Source organism: Mesoplodon bidens, assembly GCF_964165515.1.
Source record: "Mesoplodon bidens genome assembly, chromosome: 3".
NCBI lineage: Eukaryota > Metazoa > Chordata > Mammalia > Artiodactyla > Ziphiidae > Mesoplodon > Mesoplodon bidens.
The window spans coordinates 47,333,280-47,356,987 of NC_138178.1; the positions used below are offsets into that span (position 1 = coordinate 47,333,280).

Below are 23,708 nucleotides of genomic sequence, written 5' to 3' on the forward strand. Positions count from 1 at the left end.
AGAGACCTTCCAGGATTTTCCCAATTAGCAGTTTTCAGTACTGGGTCTGGCCTTCACTGACAAGTATATAAACTAGTTGATACAATTAGAGAAACCAGGTTGATAAGTTTGAATGACTATATTAAATCCTTCAGCAAATCTGTAAGGATCTTTAGTTACTTTGGGAAAATATTTGACTATGGCTCCCAGTTCAGCTTTGGTCCAGGGAATATAAGAAATTAAGGGTTTAGCCTCTGGATCCTCAGAAGGCTTAATTTTAAAGGGACAGGTTCTGATAAGTTCAGAAGAAAAGGGAGTAGGGAGAGTTTCAGAGAAAAAGGGAAGTTCAACAAGAGAAATCTTACCTTAAAATCTTATTTTGCGGAGAGGCAATTTCAGACTCCTGATAACATTGGGAAGCCTCAAAATACCGATTAAAATAGGTATTCCCCTCAGTTCTCAAAATTTTTGAGCAGTTGTAGTCAAATTCAATTTAAAGGAAATTAAAGTTGGGAATTTCAAATGTTCCCCATAATGGCCATTGATATTCTAAATTGCCTTTGGTCAGGTTGGTCCATTTAGTTTAAAATGTGCCTGAGGAAGGTTCTTAAACATAAAATCATCCTGAGTTCCTGTAAGAGGGGGTGCCCTCAAAATACTTAGATAACTGGGATCCCATTCCTCAGAGGTTTTTCTCTAGAGTAAAAGAATAATTTTTCAAACTGCCCAAACAGCTCAGTTCGAACAGCTTGAAACTCGAACAGCCAGCAAGCTTATATCATCCAGTTCGAAGGAAACAGCTTTGTCCTAGAGGAACAGGGCCAAAGATTTTTCAACAAGTTTCCAGAGAACAGCCCCTCTTTCATAGGAATGGGCCAGTGGCTCACCTGAAGCGGTTTCAGTGAAGCAGTCCCTGTTACCAAAGGAATAGGTGGACAGCTTCTCGGCCAGCTTTAGTTGAGCCAGTCTATTCTCAAAATCAGACTGGCGTGCCAAACAAGTACTCACGTACAGAGCAAGGCCTTAACCAGAAAGGTGAAACCTTAAAATAGATCCCAAATAAAGCCTGAAGACCTTCAGACACAAAGAGGGTAAGAACATGGATCCAGGAGAAAGACATACCTTCAAATCTCAGGGTCAGCAAGAAAATCACTGAGCAAAATGGACTCAATTGTGAGTACCACACCTGTTTGCTTACCAGCCCCAGAGTCATTGGGGGTCTTCTCTGGTCTCCCTATGGGCCACCAAAATGTTGACCTAAAACAAATAGAGTACCAGATATTTCTCCAATAAAGATGGGTTTATTTGGGATCAGCAAAGAATTGCAGCTCAAGGTCTGTAACCATGGTGAGCCACATGCAAGTCTCCCACAGCAAGGAAAGGAGAATGCTTTTATAGAGGGCAAAAAGGAAATTGGGAGGGTTGGAGTAAACAAGAGTTCATGGCTTTTCATTGACTGAGTCCTTGTCAGGAAAGAAGAGGAGTCTTTCTTCTTCCTTCTGGACTCTGTTATCGTCACAGGTGGTGAGAGCTCTCCCTTCTGGTCTCTCAGCTCTGTTTAATTGAGGTTTCTGTTTATGTTTTACAGGTACAATAAGTAGTAGGGGAGTGATGGTGCTTTAAGAATAGATTATGTCAGAATTGAATATTGAACTTAAAAATTTCAGAAGTCAAGTGGTTCCCCATACCAGCACCTTTTCAGGAGTAGATTATTCGATGGTGATGGAGGATTGTTGGAGTCAGAAATGCTAAGATATAAAACTGGCTGTTGGATCAAATGTTGAAGCTATCCAAGAGATGATTCACTAATAAAGGAGCATGTGAAAGCGCATGCACAGTGGCTGGCACACAGTAGGCGTTCAAAAAATGTTTGAATCTGAATCCTGTGATCCAGGAAAGGGTAGTAAGCCATCAGCTGCCTTCAGGGTGAGCCAGGCTTTGTGAGTTGTTCAGAGCAGAGGTAAAATAAATTGTTTTGTAGGAGTTATGTCTCATCATGAAGTATGAACAGTAGGCAGTTTTAATTTCCTGCTTCTGTTAAAAGACCAGAGAGAGTTAGATTATGCAGAGGTAACTTGGCAGGGGGAAGAGGCATTGTTTCTTTGTTCCTATTCCCTCCATAAAACTTGCTAATCATTTTTCATGCTACTCAGTGCTGTTTCAAAATATTGTTTCAAAGATCATTATTCTTTTGTAAACTTATTTCAGGAGAAAGGAGTCTGTTAAATAATGGCTAGAGATTAGACACCATCCTTGGGAAAAAAGTGAAAAAAGAGGTGACCACAGACTGGGTATTACATGTTAATAAGGGATTGTTGTCAGTTTGGGGGATGCAACAAGAGCTGAGAGATGGAAGAATAAATGAAGCAGAAGCAGCAGAATACTGACAGTTGTTGAAGCTGGGTGAAAGGTATATAAATAAAGATTTATTACACTTTTTTTCCTACTTTTGTTTATATTTGAAAATTCCCAAAATAAAAAGTTTGATTTTTAAAATGATGTCCAGTATAGAATGTTTCATTTCAAAAAGTATTACATGCCTAACTGTAGGCCTAACGCTATATTGGGTTTTGTGTTACCCTTAATTGTATTCTTGAAAATGCAAGGTATGGGAAGGAGGGCATACTCATTTACTAGATGTGAAAGCTAGCATTAAATGGAAAGAGAGTGGCTTCAAAGTATTAGAACTCTGCTGAAAATCTTAGGACTACATAACACCATTTCCACAGAAGCAAAATAGAAATGCCATTTCCTTATCTCTTGTTCTTCTTATGTTGGTTAACATCTCACATAGTTGGCTGCTTTGTACTCATAAAAGACAAGGCTCAAAGGCATACTGGTACCTTTATAGGAAGTCTTCCAGAGGACCCTATTTATCAAGGAAGTTTCTAAATTCAAACAGTCAGAAAAACTGCTCACTTAGGAGAAGACATGTTTAGAGTATGCTCACTACTAACCTCATGGGAGTCTGCCTTCAGGACATTCCTATAGCATTTTTGAAAGTGGGGACTCTCCTTATGGAAGCCTATAAAATCCCAAGTCCTTCTTAAATTATTTAAATACTGGATATATTAAAATAGCTTTTATTTTTGCTGGTTTTTTTCATAGTTCTTTTATTTCTGGGAGGTCTCTTTTATCAGTCTACATCCCAGATCTTCCTACTTTGTTATCTTTCCATTGGCTGATACGGGATTCAGGAGAAAAGTTCAAAGAAAAAAAATAGTGAAAATGAAATAATAAGATGGTAAAATTTCCCTCTGTTTACTGATAATTAAGGAAGATTGAGAAACTTAAACTGCTAAGATTGCCATGTTTTAGTAATTTAATAGTATATAGGTAGTTTCTTTTCTTCTTTTTTCTTTTTTCTCTTTTTAAGCCAGAAAGATTGGGCTGATTGTGTTGGCAGGATGCATTTGATGGATGACTGTCATTATCTTCTCAAACCTGCATGACACTTTAAGTATTGAAAATGATAATTAAATTTTCAAGAGACCATGTTGAGATTATAAGATTTGGGACCTGTAAAAGAATGAGCATAGCACTTGGCTAGTAGTGGTGGCTGGTGTGTTTTTATTGACCCAGGAAAGAAATAGAAGCATCTCAGGTTTTCTTTTACTTTGTTTCCCTGTACATCCCTCCCTCCCCCCTCCCCCAATTAATATATTGTCCAAAATGTTGGTAATGACTTGGAACTATTCAGGTTGCACAAAGCATTTAATGAAATCTTGTCTTAGACAAAACACTAGAGAGGATCATAATTAATGTCTCATTTTCTGCCAGTTGCTATTGATTACTCATTCAAGATCCCTTTGTTCTCAGAATGATAACTGTAGTTTGCATTGCTATCTAATGAGATTCTCAGGATAGAATTCTTTAACAACTTGCTGATAATTGCTAACATATCCCTGGAATTTCAATGTAAATGAATTTGCATAATAATACAATTACTTCACAAATGTCTGTGTTTTCCAAATTCGAGATTTATTACAGCCTCTTTTTTAATCATTTGTAGAAAGTTAACAGAAGCCTGATATATTATTAAAGCCCAGCATTTATATTTTGCCCTGAATTCCCCTTCACCCTCTGAGATTTTGATTTGGTTGTGACATGAGGTGAGAGGCTTCTTTGTCATTTTCAATTCCCCTGTCTCTGAAACTTCAGATGGACTCACAGCTGAACTGTACTGTGATGTTTCTAAATTAAAAGAGCAGTTGCAAATATAATAATACTATACTAATTTTGCTTTTAGACAGTTTTCTTTCTTTATCCCTCAGTGACAAAAGAACACATGGTACAGTATAAAGAATTCATCTGAGAGGAATTCCCTGCCAGTCCAGTGGTTAGGACCCTGCACTTTCACTGCCGAGGACATAGGTTCAATCCCTGGTCCGGGAACTAGTCAGGAAACTAAGATCCTGCAAGCCACACAGCCAAAAAAAAAGAATTCATCTGGGAAATTTTAACAATTTATGTACTCTATTTTATCATGATTGTTTTTTTACCTTTCTACATCTTTAATTAATAAGCTCCCCCTCTCAAAAAGACAAATTTGGGAACAGCTGCTTGCCCTTATGTACGAAAACTGCATACCATTTCAGGGATATAATATAGGCATGAAATTAAGGAGGTCTGTAGAATGTACAAAGAGCAGTGGTTCCAAGAGTCCATATTAAATATTTTAAATTTTTTGAAATATATGACTACAACATTAGGTACTCTCCATCTTTTCTAGAAAACAAATTAGTGTTAAGTTAGTGCTTCAAATTTTTAATCATAAAATGAGGATAAAATTTTTTGACATTAGGTCCTTATTTTCTCTGATTGTGCATAGATATCAAAGTATATGTAGTACAGCATTTGGACCAAGCCATTTAATGGTAAAAAGTAGTTCTGAGGAAATAAGTTTATATTTATCAAGATTTCAGAATACTTGCCCTTTTAAGGGTAAAGAATATCCAGATTACTGCAGTATGATTTTGAATCTTCCTGGCAAGTTATCAGCACCATTTTAATATCGGGTATCTTCCTGTGTTACTATGAAATTACATTCACAGTATCTTCCAATATAATTAAGAAGAAGTTGCATTAGTAAATGATGTTGGCCATGCCCACTGCTTTATACCTCTTCTTTACACTTTGGTCAGTATCACCATGAAAACTTTCTCTAAATAGCCTTTTCAAGTTCACATTTTAGAGTTAGGGTTTCTCAAGCACATAAAGAGGAAGAGAGAACTTTAAAAACAAAATTATTGCATAGGCTACTAAAGTTCCATATAAGGAAATGAGAATTTTTCTTCAGGCTGAAGGTTTGTCATATGCAGTTCAAAATGAAACTTACGGGCTTCCCTGGTGGCGCAGTGGTTGAGAGTCCGCCTGCTGATGCAGGGCACACAGGTTCGTGCCCCAGTCCGGGAAGATCCCTTATGCCGCGGAGCGGCTAGGCCCGTGAGCCATGGCCGCTGAGCCTGCACGTCTGGAGCCTGTGCTCCGCAACGGGAGAGGCCACAACAGTGAGAGGCCCGCGTACCGCAAAAAAAAAAAAAAAAAAAATAGAGTAAAATGAAACTTACTCTAAGTTTTTATTACAATAATCTAGGCTAATAAAAATAAACAAAATTGAGTTATTTGTAGTGAGGTGGATGGACCTAGAGTCTGTCATACAGAGTGAAGTAAGTCAGAAAGAGAAAAACATACCGTATGCTAACACATATATATGGAATCTAAAAAAAAAAAAAAAAAGTTTCTGAAGAACCTAGGGGCAGGACAGGAATAAAGACGCAGACGTAGAGAATGGACTTGAGGACGCGGGGAGGAGGAAGGGTAAGCTGGGATGAAGTGAGAGAGTGGTGTAGACATATATACACTACCAAATCTAAAATAGATAGCTAGTGGGAAGCAGCCACATAGCACAAGGAGATCATTCCTTTGTGACTACCTAGAGGGGTGGGATGGGGAGGGTAGGAGGGGCAGACACAAGAGGGAGGAGATATGGAGCTATATGTATATGTATAGCTGATTCACTTTGTTATAAAGCAGAAACTAACACACCATTGTAAAGCAATTATACTCCAATAAAGATGTTTAAAAAAAATTAAATAAAATGAAATATGGTATTTTATTAATTTGAAGAAACTTCAAATTCCCAAAGAGTAGAGAGAATAATATAATAAACTTCAAGCCTCTAAATTTCTTCTTTGAAAAATAATTTATTTCATATATATATATATAAAGGCATTAAAAGAATACGAAGAGCAAAAGATAATAATAATCTAGGCCATCTTAGTGTTTCAGGAATAACCCTTTATTAATTATTCTTTGGTAATTTAGGTACATTTTTCACAGATGGAGTTGCTAGATGACTGTAGAAAAGATTCTTTTCTCTAAGCGTGTGTTAAGAAATTTAGTGCTATGTCATTTCAGAATACTAATTCTGCCTTGAATAAGACAGCAGAATAAAACTGCTTTGTCTAGTTCTGTATCCTCTGGGATACTTGGGTATTCTTTTTTCCTTAGATACCTCCAGGACAAGATCAATAATGCTTCTCATTTGTTTCAGGCAGGCAGAAAAATCAATAATATGAGCTGATATGTAATTTTATTTTAGGAAAAAATTCAGTAGTTTATTATGTGCTCTTTAGTTTTACCAAAATGTTTAAAGGATCAAATAAAGGAAAAATACATGATTTTGTCAGTGGTAGAATATCAAAATGTTAGGCATATATAGTTTAGCCCTTGATTTTTAAAGTCATATTTACCATTAGTTCCACGGGTATTATTTCTTAGATTATCAAGTCCTTGTGGAGAAAACCTTGTCTTAAACTTCTTTTGTGTTTCTTATAGTACTGAACATTTCATTTTAGTTAACAGGATAAAATATCATCTTGTGTTCTTAGAAGAAACAATTTCTCCTACATTTACTTTGCCTAATCATTTTGACCATGATACAGGTAAAATGGGGAAATGGTTATTTCTATGATTAGGACAGCTGAGTGAAGGGCAGCTGAATAAAGAACAACTTCTATATCTTCTTCGGCACAAATATTCACTGCAGAAAAAGAAGACGGTATTTCCTAACCACATCTCCAGGTTTGGCAACAATAAGGAGAAAAGTATATCAGCAGTAAAATTGGTAACAAGGAAACTTTTTTCCCTAAAAAAAATTTGTTCTTTTTCTTCCTTTATTTCATGCATATGTACAAAAACCTACCAGTATGTATTCTATAGGTAACTCAGCTTTAGGATTATAATTCACAAATTCATTTATAGGTCACTTATAAATGGTAATTGGGTCCCAGGAAGTTTTATTGTATTGAGGAAAGAGCCTCTTCAACAGAACTAGATTCAAGTTAGGTTCCACTGCTTGCTATCTGTATAACATAAAATCTCTGTACGTAATGTTTAGTAAGATTGCAGTAAATATTAACTGAGATGGTACATTTGATGGTGTGCTAGTGGATCCTTGATATTTAGTCTGATTTCTCCAAGTTTTTATTTTGAAAAATTACAAACCCACAGAAAAGATGCCAGAATAGTACAGTGAGCATCCAGGTACTCTTTAATAGAGTTTCATCATTTAACATTTCACCATATTGGTGCACATGCATTCTTTTTCCTTCACTCAATATGTGTCTGTAGATGTTTGTGTGCTAAATATGGGTTTATGCACACAAATACACACACTTCTGCTGCATCACTCTGAGAATAAGTTGGCATTTTTCTGTTTATTCTTGGTCTAGGTTGATACAGTTTAAATCTGTCACACTCCTCTTTGGATTTAGCCTCTAACTGTCAATCCTTTCTCTGGGGGCCTATTCTCTTTTCTATTTCCAATATCCTATCTTACTTTAGCCACTGGGAGTTGCAACTCAACTATCTTGGATTCAGGGCAGCCGAGGTCTCCTTACTTAGGAGAAAGATAGAGTTTGTGCCCAGGAAACAATTAAAAAAAAATGCCACTTATCTTATTTTCATTCTTTATGATACTTAGAATATGTAACCTATGGAGGAAAAAAATGAAATGGAGTTTTTATTTTCTCTAGGGCCTACAACCATGCTACTCACTTTTACTTAAGCTTCATTTACTTCTCCCAGTAACCCTGTGAAATATTAATATAACCAAACAAAACAGATGCATTAATGTTAGATAATTTGCCCAGGATCTTACAGTCAGGTTTTGAACTCAGGGTAGCTAACTCCAAAGCCCATGCTGTTTCCAGGACATCAGAGTTTTTGTAGACATTTTATTTACTTTTAGGAATATAAGAAATACATTTGCCTATTCACCTTTTAGATTGTTTTATGCTTCTTTTAGTCCTTATTATGACTATTACTGGACTTCTTTGAAGAAATAACTCACTGGCTACATTTTATTCATCTTTTATTCATCTGAAAGTTTATCTATCTTTATCTTACAACTTTAAGCAGACAGACTTCTTAACCATCCTCCAAACTCAGCCCTTTGTTTCGCCATTAAAGCATTACATAAGGGATCAATTAATATTTTCTAAAAAGGGCTACAAAGTAAATAATTAAGGCTTTCCAGATCATACATTGTCTGTTGCAACTACTCAACTCTTCCACTGTAGCACAAAAACAGCCATAGCCAATATATAAGTAAATTAAGTGAGACTGTGTTCCAATAAAAGTATTTTCCAAACAAGCCCAATTTGACCTGTAGGCCATGGTTTGTTGACCACTAGTATTAATCATCATCTTATATGCTCATTAGAATTTATATGCCAGGGAAATGTTGAAAGGAACACTGTTAAGAGATACATGAATGCCCATCTCCTCTCACGTATTTGTTTGTGTGGGTACAGTGACCAGTTTTGTATGTACCTTCTACATGAGAAAACACAGATGAAGTAATAAGTACAGCAGGCACCTCAAAACATGGTATCATGAAAGTCAGTTTTGCACTGAGCAGGGAACATCCTATTAAAAGACTAATGATGTTTTTAAGGAAAAATTCAAGGTACCTGACCCCTGCCCTCAAACATGTGGTAATAATATGTTCCATCTAGCATACTCTAGCCATATTCTAATTGCTATTTGAGGAATGTCAAATGTGCCTAGCACAGGCAAAAAAACAGAAAGAAAGAAACACAAAACAGATGTAACAATGGAAATTTTAGTATAATGTGTGGGAGACTTGATGATTCCTGGGTCACACTATTCTCACACAAATAACATAATCAGGAGATCCACTTCTAATGGTTTGTTATAGAAATAGAAAGGATACATGTGTCATTTACATTTATATTAATTGTTTTCTCATTTTTATCATTTCTCCTAGAGATTATTGTCTTAAGGGGAGCTATTTCTTCTTCATGTCTGTTAGTCAACACCTTTGTTTCCTAATCTGTTGAACCTTGTATCTGTTGGAATTTATGTGATTAATGCTAAATAATTACATTGGTATTATGCAGTCTTTTCATATACACATCATATTGTCTGGTGATCGAAATCCTCTACTCACTTTCCTCTTTTGTAAAAGAAGATATCAACTCTAGTCAAAGAATCACTTACCTTTTGAGAAGTCTGAAAAATTTGTCTTCTTAATTATAAACATTTCTGAAAGATGCAATGATCTTTGGGTGATTTAATATACTGATTACTTCATGTGTGCTCCAGCATTGTTGAATAGGCATTTTTTGAAAAACTGAAATATCAAATATCACATGAAGAGACAGTATAGCAAAATGTATGAAGTGCAGTGAAAGCAGTGATCAGAAGGAAATTTATAGTTGTAAATGTCTACATTGAAAAAGAAGAAAGATCAGTAACCTAACTTTATATCATAAGAACCTAGAAAAAGAAAAGAAAACCAAACCCAATGCTAGCAGAAGGAAGGAAATAATAAAGATTAGAGCAGAAATTTTTAAAAATAGAGAAAGGAAAACAATAGAACCAACAAGATCAAAAGTTGCTTCTCTGAAAAGCTAAACAAATTGACAAACCTTTAGCTATATTGACTAAGAAAAAAGTCTAATTACTAAAATCAGAAATGAAAATAGGGAGCATTACTACCAACCTTACAAAAATAAAAGGGATTATAAAAGAATACTGTGAACAATTGTATGCTAAAAAATCAGACACTGTAGAAGAAATGGACAAATTCCTAGAAACATACACACCACCAAAACTGAAGAAATAGAAAATCTGAACAGAACTAAAACAAGTAGATTGAATCGATAATAAAAATCCTCCCAAAAAAGAAAAGCACAGGACCAAATGGTTTCACTAATGAATTTTACCGATCATTTAAAGGAGAATTAACACCAATCCTTCTCAAACACTTCTTAACTCATTCAACGAGGCAAGAATTACCCTGATACAAAGCTAGAGATATCACAGGAAAAAGGAAACTACAGACCAATATCCTTTTTGTATATTAATGAAAATTTTTCTACAAAATACTAGCAAGCTACAAATCCACCACTGTGTTAAAAGGATTGCACACTACGACTAACTGGGTTTTATTTTAAGAATGCATGTGTATTAGACATATGAGGATTGGTCATTCATTAATGAGAATGAAGGGGAAAAAGTCACTCAGTCATCACATTTGATGCAGAAGAAGCATCTGACAAAATCCAACACCCTTTTATGATAAAACACTTCACAATACTAGGAATAGGCAGGAACTTCCTCAATTCGATAAAGGTCATTTGTGAAAAACCCACACTTAATACCATGCCCAGTGGTAAAACATGAAAGCCTTTCCTCCTATGATCAAGAACAGGACAAAAATGTCTACTTTCACCACTTTCATTCAACATTTTACGTTCTAACCAGAGCATTTAGGCAAGAAAAAGAAATAAAAGACATCCAAATTGGAAAGGAAGAAGTAAAACTATCTCTGTTTGCAGATGATATGATCTTTATACATAGGGAATCTATAATAAAATTATTAGAGCTAATAAGTGAATTTAGTGAAGTTGCAAGATTCAAGATCAACACACAAAATTTAGTTTTATTTCTTTACGCTGATGAACAAACCAAAAATAAAATTAAGCAACAACTCAACTTACAGTATCATCTGAAAGAATAAAATACCTAGGAATAAGTTTAACTACAAGGTGTAAGACTTGTACACTGGAAACTACAAAGCACTGCTGAAAGAAATTAAAGAAGACCTAAGTAAAAGGAAAAATATTCAGTGTTCATCAATTGGAAGACTTGTTGTTAAGATGGCAATACTCCCCAAAGCAATCTACAGATTCGATGCAATCCCTATCAAAATTCCAATGGCATCTTTCTGCAGAAATGGAAAAGCTGATCCTCAAATTTATATGTAACTTCAAGAAATCCCGAATAACCAAAACAGCATTGAAAAAGAAAAGTAAAATTGGAGTACGCACACTTTCCAATTTCAAAACTTAATACAAAGCTACAGTAACCAAAACACTGTGGAACTGGTATAAGGTAGACATATAGACCCATGTGATAGAATTGAAAGTCCAGATAGAAACCCGAACATCTATGACCAGTTGATTTTTAACAAGGGTGTCAAGACCACTGAGTTAGGAAATACTATTTTCCTCAACAAATAGTGCTGGAACAACTGGATATCCACATACAAAAGAATGAAGTTGGACCCCCTACCTTACACTATATACAAAAGTTAACTCAAAGTGCATCAGTGATCTAAGTATAAGAACTAAAACTATAAACTCTTAGAGGCAAATGTAGGGATAAATCTTCATTACCTTGGATTTGACAGTGGATTCTTAGATATGACATTAAAAGCACAAGAAACAAAGGGAAAAATAAGTTAGACTTTATCAATATTAAAAACTTTTGTGAATCAAAGGACATTATCAAGAATATTTTTTTCCCATCTAGAGTTTGAGCTTCATAAGGAGCTCTTTTTTTTTTTTTTTTTTTTTGCGGTACGCGGGCCTCTCACTGTTGTGGCCTCTCCTGTTGCGGAGCACAGGCTCCGGACGCGCAGGCTCAGCGGCCATGGCTCACGGGCCCAGCCGCTCTGCGGCATGCGGGATCTTCCCGGACCGGGGCACGAACCCGTGTCCCCTGCATCGGCAGGCGGACTCTCAACCACTGCGCCACCAGGGAAGCCCCCATAAGGAGCTCTTTTACCTTTGTATCCCCAGAGTTCAACCTGGTACAGGCAAACAAAAGCATCAGTAGATGTTGGCCCACTTCCTGTTACCTCCTTGTCCTTGTTTAAATTTGAGTCAAAGATTGAAGACCTAAATGTAAGACCAGACACTATAAACCTCTTAGAGGAAAACAGGAAAAACACTCTGTGACATAAACCACAGCAAGATCTTTTTGACCCACCTCCTAGAGTAATCAAAATAAAAACAAAAAATAAACCTAAATGGGACCTAATTAAACTTAAAAGCTTTTGCACAGCAAAAGAAACCATAAACAAGACGAAAAGACAACCCTCAGAATGGGAGAATATATTTGCAAAACGAAGCTACAGACAAATGATTAATCTCCAAAATATACAAACAGCTCATGGAGCTCAAGGTCAAAAAAACAAACAACCAGGCTTCCCTGGTGGCGCGGTGGTTGAGAATCTGCCTGCCAATGCAGGGGACACGGGTTCGAGCCCTAGTCTGGGAGGATCCCACATGCTGCAGAGCAACTGAGCCCATGAGCCACAGCTACTGAGCCTGCGCGTCTGGAGCCTGTGCTCCGCAACAAGAGAGGCTGCGATGGTGAGAGGCCTGCCCAACCGCGATGAAGAGTGGTCCACGCCTGCCACAACTAGAGAAAGCCCTCGCACAGAAACGAAGACCCAACACAGCAAAAATAAATAAATAAACTCCTACCCCCAACATCTTCTTTAAAAAAAAAAAAAAAAAAAAAACAACCCAATGAAAAAATGGGCGGAAGACCTAAATAGACATTTCACCGAAGAAGCCATACAGATGGCCAAGAGGCACATGAAAAGGGACTCAACATCAATAATTATTAGAGAAATGCAAATCAAAACCACAATGAGGTATCACCTCACACTGGTCAGAATGGCCATCATCAGAAAATCTACAAACGACAAATGCTGGAGAGGGTGTGGAGAAAAGGGAACCCTTTTGCACTGTTGGTGGGAATCTATAAATTGTTACCACCACTGTGGAGAACAGTATGGAAGTTCCTTAAAAAACTAAAAAGAGAACTACCATACGACCCAGCAATCCCACTACTGGGCATATACCCTGAGAAAACCATAATTCAAAAGGACACATGTACCCCAGTGTTCACTGCAGCACTATTTACAACAGCCAGGACATGGAAACAACCTAAATGTCCAACGACAGGTGAATGGATAAAGAAGACGTAGTACATGTATACAATGGAATATTAGCCATAAAAAGGAACAAAATTGGGTCATTTGTAGAGACATAGATGGACCTAGAGTCTGTCATACAGAGGGAAGTAAGCCAGAAAGAGAAAAACAAACATCGTATATTAACATATATATGTGGAATCTAGAAAAATGGTACAGATGAACCTATTTGCAGGGCAGAAATAGAGACACAGATGTAGAGAACGGACATGTGGACATAGCAGGCGGGGGAGGGTGTGATGAATTGGGAGATCAGGATTGACATATATACAATACCATGTGTAAAATAGATAGCTAGGTGGAACATGCTATAAAGCACAGGAAGCTCAGCTCAGTGATCTGTGACAACCTAGATAGGTGGGACCGAGGGGCGGTGGGGTGGGAGGGAGGTCCAAGAGGAAGGGGATATAGGTATACATATAGCTGATTCACTTGATTGTACAGCAGAAACTAACACAACATTGTAAAGCAATTATACTTCAATTAAAAAAATCAACAAGAAATCAGTATCTAAAACATACAAGGAACTCTGGCAAATTCAAGTTTTGCTTTTAGAACTTTCCAGAATTTTTTTCTGAATATATTTGATCCATGGTTGGTTGAATCTGTGGATGTAGAACCCACAGATATGGAGGGCCAAAAGTGGATGTTGTAATTTGCATGAACGTTGAAAACATGCTAAATGAAAGAAGCCAGACGTGAAAGTCCCCATACTGGATGATTCCATCATGTGAAATGTCTGGAACAGGGAAATCTACAGAGACAGAAAGTAGATTAGTGGTTGTTTAAGGTGAACGGGGAGTGCGGGGTGGGGGTGGGGGGGAGAGTAATAGTGAAACGGTTGGGGCTTCTTTTTGAGGTGTTGAAAATGTTCTAAAATTGAGTATGATGATGGTTACACGCATTTGTGAATATACTAAAAACCAGTGTGTTGTACATTCAAATGGGTGAATTGTATATGTGAATTATATTTCAACAAATATACATTTTTGTTTAAATAAAAAAAAAGTGAAAAGACAGCCTACAAAATGGGAGAAAAGATTTGCAAATCAGATGTCTGATAAGGGTCTAATATACAGAACAGAACATATAAGAACTCTTAGAATACCACAGCAGAAAGGCAACTCAATTCAAAAATGGGCAAAGGACTTGAATAAACATTTTTCCAAAGAAGATATACAAAGGACCATCAAGCCCAAGAAGAGTTGTTCAGCATCATTAGTCACGAGGGAAATGCAAATCAAAACCACCTCACACCCATGAGGATGGCTATAATTTAAAAACCAGAAAGTAACAAGTATTGGTAAGGATGTAGAGAACTTAGAACCATCATACAATGAAGTATAAAATTGTGCAGTCACCATGGAAAACAGTTTGGCAGTTTCTCCAAAAGTTAGACAGATTTTCCCACGTGACCCAGCAACTCCACTCTTAAGTGTATAACCAAAAGAATTGAAAAGATACTCAAACAAATACTTGCACACAAATGTTCATAGCAACACTACTCACAATAGTCCAAAGCTGGAGAAAACCAAAATGTTACATCAATGGATAAATGCATAAACAAATTGTAGTATATCCGTCCAATGGAATATCATTCATTCCTAAAAAGAAATGAAGTACTGATACATGCTGCAACATGATGAACTTCAAAAACATTATGCTAAGTGAAAGAAGCTGGATGCAAAAGGTCACATATTAGTTATTCCATTTATATGAAATATTCAAAATAAGTTAAATCCACAGAGACAGAAGCAGATAGTGGTTGTCAGGGGCTGGAGGAGGGGAGGAATGGAAGTGACTGTTTGAATGGCTATGGAGTTGCCTTTTGGGGTGACGAAATGTTCTGGAACTGGATGGTGATGGTTGCACAACATTATGAATGTACTAAATGTCACTGATTGGAAATGTTAAGATGGTTAATTTTATGTTAATTCCACCTTAGATTTTTAAGCTGAAACATAAATATTACTTAAAATTATTAAATAGTGTGACAAACTGAAATGAAAGTCTTTCTGCAGGCAGGGACTGGACTATTAATGACTAGCATTATAAAGTTCTACTGATTCTTTCTAACCAGAGCTGAGGTTTATTTCTCAGTACCTTTGTGATGCTCAGTAACTGGAATGACAACTACCAACAGTATGGTGATAAGAGTAAGGGGTATTATTGACTGGGAGAATAGTGAATATATTAGAGAAATCACAGCCCTTTTCATTTGAGAGCATCTTCTCAAGTATATCTAACACCCTTTCCAATTGAGGTCTTCCTTTTCCCTCAGCTACCAGAAAGCTTGAAAACAAATTCTGCCAAATTAACTTCATTTGCTTTATGACAGGGTCAATTCGTTAGTAGGTCAGGGCTGCTGAATCTCTGGATTTCAGTGAAGTACTTGACACAGTTTCATGACATCACTGTGACATACATTAGGGCTCTCTCCTCAGCCTTGTCATCCTGGACAAGGATAAAAATGGATGATTATTATGGATCAAATATAACAAGATGAATTTTATCAGAGATAAATGTTAAGTCTTGTACTTGGAACCAAAGAACATAAACTGAACAAAGAAACCATTGGAGGGACATGACTTAATAGCAACTTATACAATAAAGAGTAACAGGGTGTGATTACTCTTAACCTCTCAGTATGAGCTAGCTAGCATAAATGGGTTGTTTAAATGTAGTGTTGAAAACTACTCTGCATTAATAAGCCCACATCTGGGGCATTATTCTCCATTCTCCTTTGCAAGAGACTTTGACAAATGGAAAGTAAATCTAGAGGTCTGTATCAGAGATGGTGAGGAGGACATTCAAACCATGTCATGAGACACAGTTGAAGAAAACAGGAATGGCTAGTCTTGAAAATATTGGAACTCTTCAAACAATGAGAGCTTTCCAAAAAGGGAAAAAAAAATGGAAAAAGAACAGAATTGACTACCTTTTGTGGTCATGAAAGCATTCAAGCAAAGACTGGGTGGCCATTTTTCAAAAATGTTCTTGATGATTAAAGAGTGGAACTACGTAGTAACTAAAGTATCTTTCAACCCTAAGAGTGTATGGATCTACATAATTACTAGAAAGCAGGCAACATGAGGATGGGGAAAAAGAGAAAATACACGTTTAAACTAATGGTCTAATAAAATTCAAATAAGTACTTAGATACTTCCTAAATTCAAGGGTTTGTTGAAGTTACTATAGATAGTTCAGGAGTGATGTCATTTTCAGATTTGGGTTCATAATCAATGAGAAGATAACTTGTTCCTTTGGCCTTGTTTTATAGTCTAGTCTCCTGAGACAAGATCTAGGGCTTGGAAGCCCAGCACAAATCTCTTCTTCAGGAAAACCTGGGACACCGTACTACTCATTCTCTGCCACAAGTTCCAGGAGAAGACCACTCCATGACTCTGCAGCACTTGGTAAGTGTATCACACAACAAACCCCATTTTACAAATGTTTCTTCCCTGCCCCACTCCCCCTTAGTCTATGCTTTTGGCTGTACTTTTAATTAGAAGAAATTTGGTTTCTTGGGTATCACGATGATATTGGGGCTTATTTACATAAAATAATATATATTTAATAAAAAATATTTTTATTTGGTCATCAGTATAAGATGAACTGAATAGTGAAAAATGGAACTTTAAAAATGGGATTAGTTTTTCCTCTTATAATAAAAATGTCATGTACTAATATTAACATCTTATTCTTGACTAAAATTGATATAATGCTCAACAGTTTACAAAGTGGTTTTATAGTATACATTCTCATTTCATCCAGACAGCAGTCCTAGTAGTCAGTGGACGTAATACTAGTTTTAACATAAAATTGAGGCTCAAAAGAGGACACATTCGTATAACTAGACGTGATTTATGCAGGATAAAATGTAAGATTTTCTGACTCCAAGTCCAATGTTCTTTGCATATTAATTGCTTCTACTCCCCACTTTTTAAAAAACTGAGGTAAAATTAGCATAACAGAATTACCCATATTAAAGTGTACAATCCAGGGACATTTAGTATATTCACAGAACTGTACAGCCATCATCTCTAGCTCCAAAACATCACCTCAAAAGGAAACTCAGTAACTATCAAGCATGCAAATCTCATTTTCTTTAGCTTCCTTCTTTTATGTCTTATACATAGCCTACTAGGCCAATCTGTTTTGTGTTGCTGCTTACAGCAAGCCTCAGGTATACTCTGACACCCTATCCAGTCAGTGTTTAAATGTGGGAATTTTTGGTTATTCTTACCAAAGAATCCTTTATAGAAAATTGAAGTTGTAAAGCATGTTTATATTAAGGATAGACCAGCTTCTGAAATAAACATAGTCCACCAAAAGAAAGTATGTCCCAGTTATTTGTTCCACAAATACTTGTTGACACCCCTAATTTGTATGTCTACCTCTGTCAAACCTAAATTTTGGTAAAATGTCCCTAGCCTTTGGGTCTAGAATGTGCTTGAGGGTGTAAAAGGGCACAGTGATCAATTGTCATTCTAGGCATAGAAAACTCTGGTTAGATATGCCCACCTCTCAGTGTTATGGGTGGTTGAGTATATGTACTATTAGCTCTGATGATTTAGACCACTGCACTCATTAAGGAAATGGTAAGTTAAAGTATCTTTTCTCCATCTCCACTTTTGTTTCCCACCAAATTAGATAGTCAGGGTAAGAACATTCTGTTGAGTCTAGATGTGGTGGTGTCACTCTAGAAAAATATCTGTTAGTATGCTATGTGAGCATACACTGTGATAAAAAGCACTAATATAGACCAGTATACTATTACTAAGAGTTCAAGGAGGAAATAAACTATTGGAATATTGAGGGCAGGGATGGGGAGTGGATTTCATAAATACTCAAGCTTTCCAGAAATTAAAGCTTATATATTCTTCATTTTCATTTTGATTATGATAATGCTAGGTACTATGGATTATTTCTTCTATGCCAGGTACTGTGTTATACATACTGCATCTTTCCAAAAACTCTGTGAGGTTATAATATTAACATCATATTGCAAATAAGGAACCAAGACCCAGGAAGCTAAGTAACTTAGCCAAGCCTTGGTATCCAGGGAGGTACACTCATCTCCTGGGTGAATACCATTTAGTGAATTATTATTCCATTCTTCATTGTTATTTCTCAGTCTTAGACACTCTTTCTTGGCATTGCAGTTATCCATAAAATCTCTGAAAGGACTTCAGAGATAATCTACGCCAATCTTAGCATCTTCTGAAGCTATTTAGATGCTTTAGGAAATCAACATTCTGCAAAACAGTATCTAACTTACAATACTCTTGCCACAGTTTTTAATATAAACCTAGTAATAATGGCTAAAATTTATTGTGTCATTTTCTGTTAGGCACTGCCCTGAGCATCTTTCTGTATTATATTTATTGCAATAACTCCAGGAGGTTATTGTAGGTAACTGAAGTTCTAAGAGGTTAAGTAACTTGTCCATTCTCACACAGCTGCTGTGTGATGGAGCTGAAATTTGAATCCAATCAGCTTACTCTCTTAACTATTACACTTTGAAACCTCCCCAAAAGTGAACTCTGTATCCTAAGCTCATGATTTTGAATCCCACATTATTTATATAATTGTAGAGTGGCAGCTAATGATGAGATTAAAAATATAAAAGAAAAATTTCCATTCCCATGGCAGTGAAAAACTGTCCTTATCTAAACAGCAATATATTCTACTGCTAACTACCCCAAAAGAGAGTGATGGGCTCCAGACTGATAGGAACAGTTCAGTTGACTCTCTTGGTATGTATGGAGTGTGGCTTTTGCTCAAGCGATACTGTACTAGTTGTGAAAAGTTGGGTTTTAGAAAAGCCTCACAAAGAACAAAAATTTTGCCTGTAAGTTTTATAAATATAGAGTGTGCCAGATGTTGTTTATCTTTGGCACTTTTGTTTTAAGGAAATATAGGCTGCCTCTTGGGGTAGGGAATAGATGCTAATGAGTGTTTTTTTCCTCTTTTTATTGTATAAAATTTTTCTATGTGCAACTTACAAAGTTGTTTTTTTAGCTTTGAAGCCTCCTGGGATATTCACTATAAAGATTCCCAGCCCCAATTTAAATGGGTTTCATTCTTACTTAAACAACTGCATGTTTTATTGTCGTATCATTTATGACCCAGGAAAATACCATTTTTACAGTTCTAATTTTTACAGTTTTCAAAAACATTGTAATTAACATCAGCCTTCTTATGCATTCTCTCTTCTTCATAGTGAACCTCTCTGAAAAATCCTGAATTTGATCCATTATTTGTGTACGATTGGAAAGGTGCAATTAACACCATTTTTTACAATAAATAAGATGAACAAGTATTAAATTTTAAATTTTACAGATAAGTAAAAGTAAAATACCAAGTAAGGTGGTTAGGCATATGAAAATATTCATATTCTCCATTATATTAATAAATAATTTGTGTCTTAGAAAGAAATATACTTTAGTTATTTCTTAGAAATAAATATAAACATCCAAGGATAAAATTGTATAATAATTAGTGCTGAAATTGCAGTTTTAACCACACATTGTTAAAGTAAATGTTCTTATAAAATACTTGTAGGATGATATCATACATGACAATGCCTGTATCTAATAGTTTATGTAGCATATCTAAGATATTATTATAACCTTAATTTTTCAGTTATTAAATTTTATTTCAAATTTTTAGCATCATACCTTATAGCATTAGCATTAGCTTTTAGTCTATTTAATATGCTTTTAAACCTAATTCTCAATGTGATATGAACACTAAATTTGTGTCTCTCTTAAGGAATCATATTATTAAACTGACCTGTTGTACCAAATGCCCCTCTGTAAATGAGCTGAGATAAATGATGTAAAGTGCCTAATATTGAACCTTGCACATAATAAGTGCTTAAGAAATTTTATTCCCTTTTCTCACACATGCTTATTGGTTTGTTATTTTCTTTCTTGTTTTACTTTGCTGTCATCGTCCCAAACTTATGGGGTATGTATTTCAGAATATATCACTTCATTAGGAGTACCTGTTTTGCACTGGAACCAGTTAGAAAGAATGAGACCCCTATCACTGTATTCTCTTACTTCTAAACACTGGAAAACAAGAAAGGTACTAGGAGGAAAAACTCTTTCCTGCTCATTTGAAGTCTGAAACTTTTCTAATATAAATGCTGATGAAATATACTGTTTCCCACGTGCAGATCCTTTGCAAGCAAAGAAAGTCAGAAAGGTGCCTCCTGGCTTGCCTTCTTCTGTAAGTACCCATTTTTTTTTGACTTTGTGGTAAACAAACTGATTTCAGGTATTCAGTATCTGCTGGCTGTAAGGATACATTTGGTTGGTATCAGTAGGCACACTTCACATAGTAACTGTTCTCTACTTACCGGAATCACTGATTGAGTTAAATCCAAATTCAGTGTTAGGTTTTTAAGATTTCTCTTCAGTGATTTGTAGCTCACTTATACGCTTTTACTCCATGTCCCTGTCATTTGAATTCCCCTCTTGGGAAGAGGACTAGGCTGGTAGCTGTCAAAGAAGATCTCCTGTACAGGTCTTTTGATGTTTAATTAGTCATTATGTTGCTGAACAGGAGGACAGACAGAGATTAATAGCTGAGAATCTTAGAAATTTACATTTGTAATAATCCCAATGGAGCTAAAGACATTAAGATTCGGAGGACATGTTTGGCTCAGCTTGCCTCAGTAGGACTGAGGTTATTAATATGCATAAATCACCAAGTCAGATGTTCATTGTGAAGCCCTTGTGGATTTTAAAGCCTTCATTAAGCCTTTCCTAACTTCAGCCTAGCATCAGGAAAGCTTTCAAGCAGCTAGTTTGTTGATCCCTCTTTGCTCAAAAATGTATCCTTTGAGAATAAAGAGCTTTCATGAAGGAGGTTGGAAAGGTTTGGTGAACAACCCTTAATGGCCATGATAATCAAATGCTGTAGGGGTGTTTGTGCTATTAAATATACTTTATTCTGTTAAAGAGTAAAAGTATTTGTAAATGAACCTATATCATAAATCCACCTACAATTTAAAAATCCCTGGTGTGAAGAGGGGAGATTTTTTTTCCTCTCCCTTTTCTTAGAACAAATGGGGAGTGGGGCTTTTGGATTGAGGCCCCGTGCCTTGTAGGGTACATCTCTTTGTTGTGTAAATGGATGTTGGCCTTTTATTTGGCAGTACTTAACACATGGGCGCAGGTGCTGCTGCATGAGTCACAGCTCATCGAAGTATACACTGAATGGAATATCTGGCTTGGCAAGTAGTAATCTAGAAGGAGCAGCATGAGTCTGAGCTTTTTATTTTTTATTAAGGCTGAAGTAGAGATACCATCTTTTTGGTTGTTTGCCTTCCTTCTTTCCTATGTTCTTCCCCCTCCTTCTCTTCCATGTGATACATGAAAACTCAAATTTGAAATCCGCTCTGAAACTCACTTCCAGATGGATCTGAGTTTTATGCAGCCTAGGGCAGCTGTGCTCTGAACCTGTAGCTTACCTGGAAGGTTGGATTGCAGCTGCAGGCATTCTTAAAAGCTTTTGCTTGCATAAGCACTTGGACCCACTAGAGGCTGAATAGCTGCTTGATAAACAAAATGAACACAATGCCTCAAATCATTATTCCCAAAGACAGGATTTTTTTTTTTCAGCGACAGCTAAAAATAGTTGGGCAATTTACATTTTAACAGTTGTGTGCTGTGCAGGGGTAGGTGGTTTCAACAGCATAACATGATTTCTGCTAGATTAACAGAAGTCATATTTAAAACTGACAGAACAGCTAAAACGTAACTGTGCGATTTTTTTGTAATTTGTTACTATAATTCTATGAGGGTAATAGAAGTTAAATTACATATTAATATTTAGTAGAACTGCACAGGTTTTAAAAATACCAGATTAGTAAATGAAAATTTCATCTCATTTCTTTGCCTGACATTAATTTTAAGAAACAGTATATTTTTGTTGTTTCATAGTTCTTTCATTTTTAAAACAAAAGGGCAAAATGGACAGAACAGCCTGGAAAAAGAATAAACACTGGAGGTCACCAGTGTTCCTTGCAATCCTAATCAAAACAGCATTCACTACCTGGAGGTAATTCTCTGTATTGTCTCAGGTGTTAAGGATGAGCCAAGGAGAGGGGGAAAGCCAATGAATTCTGATGAAACTGATTTCTTTGAGAACCATTAGAAAATTTCACAAGTCAAGCCTACTTATATATTGTATTACTAGCTTCTTTACTTGGGATTTATTAGATATTTGTATAGAAAATATTAGAAATTATTATTTTCAATTCTGTACTTAACATCAGCATGATCATACTGCTTTGAAACCATGCTGAAAATAGTATTTAAACGTATTGAATGTTATTAAGGATATATAAATGATAAATACATTTTAATTAAAAGCATATTTTAGATTAAATGCTATGTTGAAATCTCAGGTTTTTAAAAGAGAATTTTTTTAAACTTTAAAAACTGGTACTTTTATAAATGATACCAAAATAATAAACTGAGAACACTTATGATTACACTACTTATCTTTTCAGTGTCTAAAACAAATGGAATTTAAAGTAATGGTTTTCTATTTGGATGCTTTTACTGAAATATATGTAATTCATAGGCGTTTAACAATGTGAATTGTTTTTTTTAAATGGGTATAAAAATGAAAATGGACTATGTATATTTTATTTCATGATCATTTGAATATCCTACTTCCCAAACTAGAAACTTGACTGTAACATCTCAGATTTCACAGTTTGCTGTTTGTGCAGTCAACCTTTAGTCATCTGTAAAATACATGTTACCTTTACTAACGAAAGAGTGAAAGAGCTAGGTTGGTATCATACTGCTCACACCACTACAGAAAACAACAGGCAGTGTTACTTAACATGCAAAGCCTTGATAATCTACATAATTTGACCATAGACCATTGGTTAGAGGCCTTTTCTTTTTGTAATCCATGATACGTATTTAGGTATCATAATTACAGACCTCAGCTCCTCTATTCCTCACTGCAGAACAACTGAACGGTAACTTCTGTCTGGATGAAGGTCCGATACGGTGTATTGACATTCTTAAAGCAGTATGGTCACTAAGGTTAAGAAAATGGTCTGTTCAAATCTGCTGGCTTAGTTATTGATTGATTGTATGACCCTGGACTTGTCAGTTAGCCTTAGGAAGTTTGAACTGGGAAATTTAAAGTTCCTTTCAGGTCTAAAATGTTACATTCTTAGGGTTTTAAAATTAATATGCCCTATACATAACCAAAAGGTGTAATGGGCATAGGTTTCTTCCTACCGATGAAAAAATGGTGTTCTTAAGCACATCAAATTTTCCACTTGTTTCTCTAGACAGGTTGAAATATTGAACAAAGTGAACTTCTGTAGCAGCAACAGTAGAGTGATGCCTGGACATTAAATTTGAAC

At 35.9% G+C, this 23,708-nt stretch overlaps 1 protein-coding gene across 3 annotated transcripts in view; it reads left to right on the plus strand.

Moving 5' to 3' along the window:
• Window positions 1-23,708, plus strand: part of TCF12 (transcription factor 12) — a 389,492-nt gene that overhangs the window by 289,234 nt on the left and 76,550 nt on the right. For all 3 annotated transcript variants that reach the window (XM_081227388.1, XM_081227387.1, XM_081227389.1), the window contains 2 exons: window positions 16,581-16,716; window positions 20,487-20,539. In XM_081227388.1, the coding sequence (XP_081083514.1) occupies window positions 16,581-16,716; window positions 20,487-20,539 (189 nt within the window). The remainder of the gene's footprint in view (window positions 1-16,580; window positions 16,717-20,486; window positions 20,540-23,708) is intronic.